Source organism: Nicotiana attenuata, chromosome 12 (genome assembly GCF_001879085.1).
Source record: "Nicotiana attenuata strain UT chromosome 12, NIATTr2, whole genome shotgun sequence".
NCBI lineage: Eukaryota > Viridiplantae > Streptophyta > Magnoliopsida > Solanales > Solanaceae > Nicotiana > Nicotiana attenuata.
Window position 1 is genome coordinate 51,493,115 of NC_032000.1, and position 9,813 is coordinate 51,502,927.

Sequence of the window (9,813 nt, forward strand, 5' to 3'; positions counted from 1 at the left end):
CTTATCTGTCTTTCGATCGTAATCACCATCATATTACAACACAAACATGACTCATCTTATATTTATGGCGTTCTCTGACTTTTGTCTATCACCCTCTATCGACTCATTTTCTCAATATTTTCTTATTATTAACTGAAAATTATAATTAATATTACGTATATTTTGTACTAAGAATTTAAATTGTACATTATATCCTGCTCTTACCATGTCGATTTGTATTCGCCGGATAATCACCGGCGAATTGCCGTCGCCGGTGAGCCGTCGTGTTCCGGCAACAAAACTTCCAGCTCGGTCACCGGTTCATCATGTTAACTTTAATCACCGGCCGGCAATCATCAGCAGATCAACGACGACGAGATTTTACGTAATTGAGGCAGCGGAATTTGCCGATGTATTCCGCCGTGGCGGCGGAGGAGGCGGGAATGAGAAGTGGAGGAGGTTGTGTGCGGTGGGAGATCAGGTGGTGGAGATTAATGATAGCCGGGAAAGTAGTGATCGGACGGCGGAGATAATGGTTGCAGCGACAGCTACGGTGGTGCTAGGTGTAGGGAATCGGGTGCTTTACAAGCTGGCTTTAGTTCCTTTGAAGAAGTATCCTTTCTTCCTGGCTCAGCTCGCCACTTTCGGGTACTTTTTCTTTTCTCATAGAAAAAGAAATTATGAATATTTCTACTCCATCTATCTCATTTTAAAATTAGAGCTCAAAGTTAAAATGTTAAATATCTAAATATTGAAAGAGTTTAAGTTTTAAGTATTAAAAAATAAAATAAAAATATTTACATTATCGGATCATTTAAAAGATAATTGCAAAATAAATATTTTCAATTAACATTAACTAGGTAGTAAGCTATAGTAAGTTAAAGCACATTAATGATATTATTATTTTTATATAATTAGTGTATAAAACTTTAATTCATATAAAAGTATGTCTTTGTTTTTTAAGATATAGTAAAAAGAGAAGTGTGTCAAAATGGGACCGAGAAATTACAAAGTTTCCTATGGGTAGTATTGCTTATCAATTTTTGGAAATTAAAATGAGGGTTAGAGTAATTGATTTTTGTGCTAATTTCTGGAAATTACAAAGACAATGCTCTGTTTGTTGATTAATACGGTCAAAGATACACCTTAAAATGAAAGAAAATCAAAATTAAAAATTTAATTAAACCATAAGGTGAAAATAGAAAATATATCTGACAAGTTACATTCAATAAAATACATAATGTTAGTTCGAGAAGTTTTATTGTGTGTCTCATACAACTTACATTAGTTGTGTGAGGCTTTTTTTTGTCTCGCAAATTTGTGAACCCAATCTTACACTTGTGGGTCCACAAAAATCTAGGTCCACAAAACTGTGAGACAAAAAAATACCTCATACAACTGGTTGTATGAGACATAAAATAAAATTTTTCTGTTAGTTCACATTCCGCTTTCCCAGGATCAAATTAATTGAATTTTGACTAATATTCGGAATTTATCGTTTTTTATTTATTTTGGTACTAGAAAAAGTTTGTAACTTTTTCTTTTTTGTAGATTAAGAATATGTAGATTTTACATGTTATGTTACCCATTCGAGAAGTTCATATCATCTCATGGAAGTTTCCTAGTATGTTGTATAAATTTGTTTTTCTTAGCAATTGGCAATGTAAATCCATTTTGTAATGTGTGCCGTTATCCGGAAAACAAAAATTTCTTTCCAAAGAAAGAAAACGAAAAGTTGTAAAATCATGTCTCGTGAGAAAATTCGAAGATCACGTGACAGGTGCTGACTGATGTCTCTCGACAAGATGGTAAGGGTAGTAAAGTCATTTTGACTTGTTACCTTTTTATATCAGCCAGTCCTTGTCAAAGTGGGTACCAATAGGCGAGGGCAATAGTCATTTTCTCATCTTGATAATGCACCTTAGAGCCCGTTTGGATATAAAAAAAATTCCCTTTTTACTAAATAACTTTTGTTCATAAAATCTTCAATTTTCACTTGAAAATACATTTTGGAATTTTTCGAAATTTTGAAAAACTCCAAAAGCTATTTTTCAAAATTTTCACTCAGATTACTCATAAAACTTCAAAATAACCCAAAATTATTTTCATGTCCAAATAAAACTCTAACTTTTAAATACATTCACTTGAAAATTTTTTCACTTTTTTTTTGTTGTTGTAATTTTACCATTCGTAAGTCCAAACGCCCACTTAGTGATTCACAATGAAAGAATATAAGTTTGCACGTCTCTTTCATTTTCATCACTTCCCCACAAAGAATGGACTCTTTTGGTCCAAAATAAATAAATTTATTTGACTGCACCTTGGACCCACTAGACCATAGACTATAGTTTTCTAGTGAATCTAATGATGCATGATCAATTATTGGAGGGGTAGGTTTTTTTATTTTAGACATGTAAAATGGTAGTTGCTTGCACAAAGTATTTTGCATTCACGCAGGGTCGGAAAAGGACCGTACTCCAAGAAGTGTGATGTATACAATATACCCTAATGAAATTAGTAAATGGAGGGGGTGTCCTAAGATTATATCCTAGAAATAGGGTAAAATAATATATGTACATATATTAATAAGGAAGAATAAATTGAGTACATATATTAATCCCAAACATAAGCTTCAAATTCTGGTTCTGCCTCTTTGAGAAGAAGTGAGGAACCATTGTTAATCTTTGTGGTAGGAAAAAAAAGTGGTTTTAATTTGCGATAGCTAAAAACAAAATAACTAAGTATTATCCCTAGAACAAGTTTTACACTGTGATTATTCTACATTACACAATGTCACTGAAAAAATGTTCCTGCGATATGATTTTGCTCTATATTGTTTGTTATAATGGGTCAAATTATGATATTTGATGAAAGGAGATAACTTTATATGTCAAATTTATTAGGGGAGATTGAATAGTGTGCCCTCTATCCATTTTTTGCTTGGTTTTCAGATTTGGTTCAAACGATGCTTTAAATGAGATGAATCAGAATCACCAGAACTGTTAGAAATGTCACATTGGTTCTGATGAACTGGTTATTTAGTTAACATTTTCAACAGCTACACAAGTTCAATTAAGTCAATTTTAGGTAGTGTTGAAAGTGGTTGAACTCTTTGATATTGTCTTTAAAGTAACTGTAAATATTCCACTATCACTTCACTCACATACTAAGATTAAAAAAAAAGCAGTTCATGTGCATTATTGTGCTTGTTAATGTTTTATTGGTTCTGTAATGCAATCATAAAAAAGTGATTAAGTAGTATTCTGCAGCTTTGCTAGTATAATATATGCTACTTGTAATTGTCTGATGGCTCTAATGTAGAGACTAGGTTTAGCAGAACATGTCAAGTGGCTGTTTTTCTATTCTAATACTAGCCATTTATAGTATTCACTTGGTTTAAGATCTACTAGTTTTTCTGTCCCATTTTAGCATGTGCTCCCGACCTAGATCCAAGCTTTCTACTCATGCTTTCCTTGATTATGTCGGACTCTTCTTGTACTACCAGCATTGTGGTATTCTAGTGTTTTGCGAATCGTTAAGATGGTTAACTTTTGACTTTTAATATAAAATGGTATCAGTATGTCACCAGCAGTCTCCTATCTACGAGTTAAAGGGATCATGAAGTAGGTGAAAACCGAAACTCTGCAACTCATTTTCATCTAAAAGGTGTATTAATATGTCATAAGTAGCCTCCACATAATGATTTTAATGCATGAAAGGTGAATTGGAGGAACAGAGAATCATTAGGAGCTTTTATTTCTCTTCACTATATCAGTCAAATTTCGCCATACAAATCATTACGTCAAATATAACAAAAATAGTATATTCTTTTAATGTAAATGTGAATATCCATTTACTGATCAACAAGTGACAAATATCAATAAGAAAGCACAAACTCTTTATTTTAGGATATGCTGATTTTCTGAGCACAATGCATCAACAATTAAAATTAGTAGTGAACATATTTGTTACTGAATTGCTTCTTTTTTGCTTCTTCTTCCTCATTTCACCCAGATATGTACTCGTATACTTCACTATCTTATATCTTCGGTATCATGCTGGCAAGGTCACTGATGAAATGCTTTCCCTTCCAAAAACTCCATTTGTAGCTGTTGGTCTATTAGAGGCTCTTGCCGCTGCATCCGGCATGGCAGCTGGAGGTAATACAAAGTTCATGCTCAATCACATTACTAGAATCTTACCCAGATGTTTTTTAGTATCTTCTTTGATCACATTGGATGTTTCTTGCCTGATTCGGTTATTCCCTTTGTCAACTAGGATATTCTTAAAAAATATTATATCTGCATGTGCTTTTATTACAAACTAGACATGTGTCACCTTTGGTATATAATAGGTAATTAACTGCTAACAAAGACTAGAGAAGAGGATAGAAATATGGCATTGTTTGAAAGTAAACATCCGAAGCCAGAGACACTCGGCAGCTTATATGATAATAAGAAAGTGACACCATTGCAGCTATTTCCTTTACATAAAAAAATAGATTGCGAGTCATGTAACACTTATTGATCTACGCTTGGAAATGAAGAAACTTGTATAGAAAGCTTTTAATCTTGTGATTGAGTAATAAATGAAATTCAAGATATGTATTGTGTGGAGTTATGTAGTTGTCCCACATAGGTTGTGTGAAGGTTTTTCCAAAGAGGTTTAGTAAATTTTGGGCTAGTCCGCCCGATTCTTTCACTTTTTGAGAGGTGATCTTTTGATCTCAATAAGTAGTTTATGTGCATCATATCAATCAATGGAGGATATTGGAGTTGCCCCATGACCTATGAAGAAGCTATGAAACACAATCCTTTAAGTTGATTATGCTTAATTGCAGCGTAAATACAAAGGAGTACTATAAGTAATTGCAAACATCTAAACTCATTTTATAATCTACGAAATATAAAGATTCATTTTGACTACACTTAAACAAGTAATTGATGTGCAAATTTGTTGACAGCTTGTTTTATGTTTCAATTAGTCCTTAGACTCATTTATTTGAAATTTATTCTGACTCTTCTGTGAATATCAGAATTTACATGACTCTGTAGATTTTTAGTTCTGAACTTAATCCTCTGCTGTTATCCTCCTTTCAAGCAGCTATTCTTTCGGGGGCCACAATTCCAATACTCTCCCAGGTAATAATAATAATTTGAAATTTGTCTCCTTTCACTTTTCTATGAACTTCTGATGAAGACTGATGTTTTGAGAATCTACTAATAGTGATCCGTATGATGGTAGGTTTTTAGGAAATCAATCCATCAGATCAAGTGCTTATGTTTGTTGGTACAATAGGAAGAATACCGGCAGTTTGATTTTGCATGATGTTTACTAAGAAGATAGGGAAACAAAATTAAAACCGGGAGCGAGAACTAATATAGAAGTTACTAGACTGCATTAATATATATTGTTCCAACATTATAATCTTCTATCATAAAACAGTTTCTATTAAAGGCGGATATTGTTTGAACATTTTGATACTAGACATTAGGGTTCTTTTCTGAACTTCACTTCTTCTTTGAGTACTTTTAGGAGCATGGCCTAAAATTATGGTTACATTAGCTGTAAATTCTTGTTTTGAGAAAGGTTGAATTAGTCATCCTAAAACTAAATGATTTAGACAATTGGTAGTCTCTTAGGATGTGCAGTTGAATCCGCAATGATCTTGTACTGACAAAAGGCACACGTAGCACAATAGAGGATAAGATATGTGTACGCCGCCTAAGACATTTTGGTTATATATTATGTAAACCTTGGTCTATAGGTGTGACATTATAATAAGTGAAAGTGTTAAAGCAACACAAGGTAAACCTAAAATTATGTGATCCTTTATCTTAAAAGATATACATTCTCTTGGTATCTGTTCATACTTAGCAAAGAACAAAGCAAAATAAAGGCAAAAGATTCATATAGAGCATTACCTACTAGTTAGAACTAAAACTTAGTCGTGTTGGTACTACATTTGGTATGAAATTTGTAGGAGTCGTTTTGGTTTGTTTAGGCATTCATTTGTTAGTATAATATGTAGAACACCTCTAGTGCTAAAACCCCTGATTTGTTTTAGAAAACAAATTGTTGAGTAGTAAAATGGAATGGGTCCAATTGGAGCCGAATGGATACTGAAGAAACCTACTAGTTTGGGATTGAGGCGAATTACTTGTTATTGTACTAACATGATTGTAGGTTTAGTTTGGTTAAAACTTCCTTAAAAGTGGAATTGAATGGGTTAATTACTTGTCCATCTGTTGTTCCTTGCAGAGTTTTCTTGTCTGGCAACTTCTCCTGTCTTTTATTTTCCTCGGGAGAAGATATAGTCTCAACCAGTTGTTTGGGTGCTTTCTCGTGGCTGTTGGTGTTATCATAACTGTAGCAAGGTTTGCAACACAATTGCTTTTTGTAGTTTTTTGAGTTTACCTCATTACCAGTTTGGAAACTTTGTTCAAGTGGCTGGAAGTTTCAAGCTTTTTGAGATCTGAAAGCCTCATCATTCATTTCGCTTGTGGTGATAATTCTTCTAAAACAGACGATGACCGTGCTTGTCTTGGACCTAGCCATGCATTTTGGGCTGGTCTTGGTCATGCAATACGGCATCATTGAGGAATGCACTTATCCCCCCCTCCCCCCTTCCCCCCCTTCCCCCCGGCCAAAAAAAAAATGGTTCTTCCTAAAGCCGATTCCCACCTTACTGTCAAAAGAGTGGCCTTTTATTAGTCAACATCTATATGCATCATTTCATTTAGTGAAATGCTGCGTAAAATCTGTAATTCACCGGAGTGGTGCATTGTGCTTTCTCTTTCTGCATATGCCTGCTGTTCAGCTGTCAATACACACCATCAATCTTCTCCTAGTCAAATTGTTTTCCATTGAACTAGTGCATTTGAGAAACAAATAAGATATTTCTAAAATTCTAAGTATCTATATCAACCTCAGTCTCTGAAGTGTCCATCATGTTAGCACAATCCAAATTAATTTCTGATTCCCAATACATGTGTTTTGTTGGGCTAGACTGCCAAGTTACTTATCTTATGAATAAGTGAAAGATTTGAAGTGATAATCTACTCCCAACAAGAGTTATCCTCTTTGAAAAATATTGAGATAATCCTAGTTTATAACCAAGTTTGAACGAGGAGGAACTAAACTTTCGAGTGGTTGTTTATATTCCTGATTATCTCCTTAATTTGCAGTGGATCTAGTGCTGGTTCTTTGGTGGAAGCTGGAATATTTTGGAGTCTTTTGATGATAGTTTCCTTTTTGTTCCAAGCTGCAGATACTGTCTTAAAGGTTCATACCTTCTCTTTTGTTCATATTTTTTTCTTCCAATAGGGCTTTCCCATTTTGTCATCTTCATGATTGCATTATATTTTACCTGGAAAATTCATTTTTCTTATGTGCAGGAAGTAATATTCTTGGATGCTGCTAAAAGACTGAAGGTAGACATTTGCTTTTGCTATTAAAAGTTACAAAACCACATTGATATTTGAATAAGAAGTTTTTTTTTGGTTGTTAGAACAGTCCTTTTGGAGTAGATGATAATATTATAGTGCATATAGTAAGATCTGATGGTAGTTATCTTAATTTACAATGGTATAAGCAGGGAGGTACTGTTGATCTGTTTGTCGTGAACTCCTATGGATCCGCTTACCAGGTAGGCATCTTTACTGTTTTATCATTCACTGTATTCTTTTCTTTGAATGAACTACTGAAACTGTTTCGATATCTTTTGCAGGCAGTTTTTATATGTCTTCTCCTCCCATTTTTGTCGAAGTTATGGGGTGTTCCATTTACTCAACTACCAAACTATCTTAGAGATGGTGCTGCATGCTTTTTGAACATTGGCACATTATCCGGTGGTAAGTAGTGAAATAGCTCGTGTTAAGTTTTGTCTACAAAAGTATGTGAATTTCATCAATGAAGCTCATAAGTATCAATAACTAACTAGTTTCTGATGATGCATCAAAGGAGAGGCATGAACAACGACTAGGACTATTTCACATTTTCTGTCCCATTTCTCATATTAATAAGTATGTGTTAAGAAAATGAACCTTGGATGTAACTCGGCCCCAGAAAGCTAGATCATGAGGTTTATTAGATATATGATGGTTTACTGCACTCTTTTTCTTTGTTTCTTCTCAATATATGACACTCTGATCAAAGACAGAACACTGATTGTAGTTGTTTCTTTTGTCTTGTTCTAGGGTGTGATGGTGCACCGCTTTTACCGCTGCTGTTTATCATTGTAAACATGGGTTTCAATATTTCATTGTTACACCTGCTTCAGATTTCCTCTGCTGTGGTATCTTGTCTCGCATCAACAGTTTCAGGTACTTTAAAGCTGATTTAGTCTCAGTTTATTGCAGTTGAACCTTTTCTTCTACATGAGTATCTAGTTTCTTACCTCGATTGCCTTTGATACTTTCCATTGCAGTACCAATATCCGTCTTTTTATTCACATTGCCGTTACCATATCTTGGAGTTGCCTCCTCCCTCCCGCCTGGTTTCATAGCAGGAGCCATCATCCTTGTTCTGGGAATGCTTATTTATACTTGGAGACCATCAAGTCGCCTAAATAATCAGGAAATTGATAATTGCCATTGTTAACTCCTGGCACATTTTGAGGGAGAAGAAGTTACGATACCATTCCTCCAACTTCCACACAAAGCAAATGAGGCATCAAGACTTATATGGTAAATTGTGTTATAACCTCTCAAACCTCTTTTCTGAATCAAAATCAATCAGGGGAGTTTTGACAGGATTATAACTCGAATCCATTGCTCTTTTTAAATGCATGGAGTCTGTACCATTCATGTCCTTAGAAAGTTGGAGGTTGTAAGCAAGAAATTTGCTCCCATGCCAATGTTGTTTCTTGTATGTATACTATGCAGAAGGCCGGTTTCGCCATAAGTTAATTGTTCAACAGAACAAAAAATGGTACGAAAATCTGCTCCTGGATTTTGGCTGTATTGCTGTTGTAAACTTGTACCATTAATTTTTCAAAGTAGGATTTTACCTACAATAATTTTTCTAGACACATTCTGGAGGTTCTGGCAAAGTCAATTGATGACATACTGTATATGGTTATTATTTCAGAAAGAAACCACATGTGTTGTTAAAGCTCTTCAAAGTTAGTTCTTGGACATTATTTCATTTTGCTAGTTTGAGACTATTCACCAACATTGTTTTGAGGAAGACAAAGTTTTATCAAAATATTGTGTAACATCAGCTTATATTTGATTACTTGGCATTTAGTTGAACTGTTACTCCTAGTTTTGTGCAACTTCATTTCTTTTCTTTTTCTTTATTTATTTATCTATTTATTTTGTGTCTGTTAAGATCATCATGGTTAGGATTTTAACTGTCAAGAAACGGCTCGTCCCGTACCTTCTGCCTGTCTCATATGTGTGGATCTAGTCTTTTTCGGTTCCAGCCTCTCCCTCGAATACCATTCAACTAAGCCTGTTTTTGACGAGTGAAGTGGCTAGGCTACATGCTTAGCCTAGTATTCCCGGATTGGTATTGGATAAGAAAGATTTTGCTTTCTTCCCACTCATGAAGAACAATAAAGTGAGGGGAGGGCTTCCGTGGAAGTTTTTACGTCGATCAGGTTACCGGCTTTAAGAAAGCACTACTGGGCCACTCTAATGAAAGCAAAAATCCCGAGAAAACGTATCTACAAGAGCTTGAGGACAATTACCCTTTGGAAACTAGGGAAAGAAGGAAAAAAAAAAAGAAAGAAAGTGGAAATTTTTTTGCTTCCTGCATTGGGAAAAATGACTGGGAAGACAAAGCTATTATCGGACGATTTTCACGGGAGAAATTCAAAAATAGCCAGAT

General features: G+C 34.6%; 1 protein-coding gene across 1 annotated transcript; it reads left to right on the forward strand.

Moving 5' to 3' along the window:
* Window positions 34–9,239, forward strand: LOC109235755 (protein CLT3, chloroplastic-like). The gene is made up of 10 exons (XM_019401996.1): window positions 34–627; window positions 3,994–4,139; window positions 5,083–5,120; window positions 6,241–6,356; window positions 7,167–7,263; window positions 7,377–7,412; window positions 7,577–7,627; window positions 7,709–7,832; window positions 8,178–8,303; window positions 8,408–9,239. Exons 1-10 carry the CDS (start codon window positions 206–208, stop codon window positions 8,578–8,580), a joined length of 1,329 nt encoding a protein of 442 aa, XP_019257541.1. The 5' UTR covers window positions 34–205; the 3' UTR covers window positions 8,581–9,239.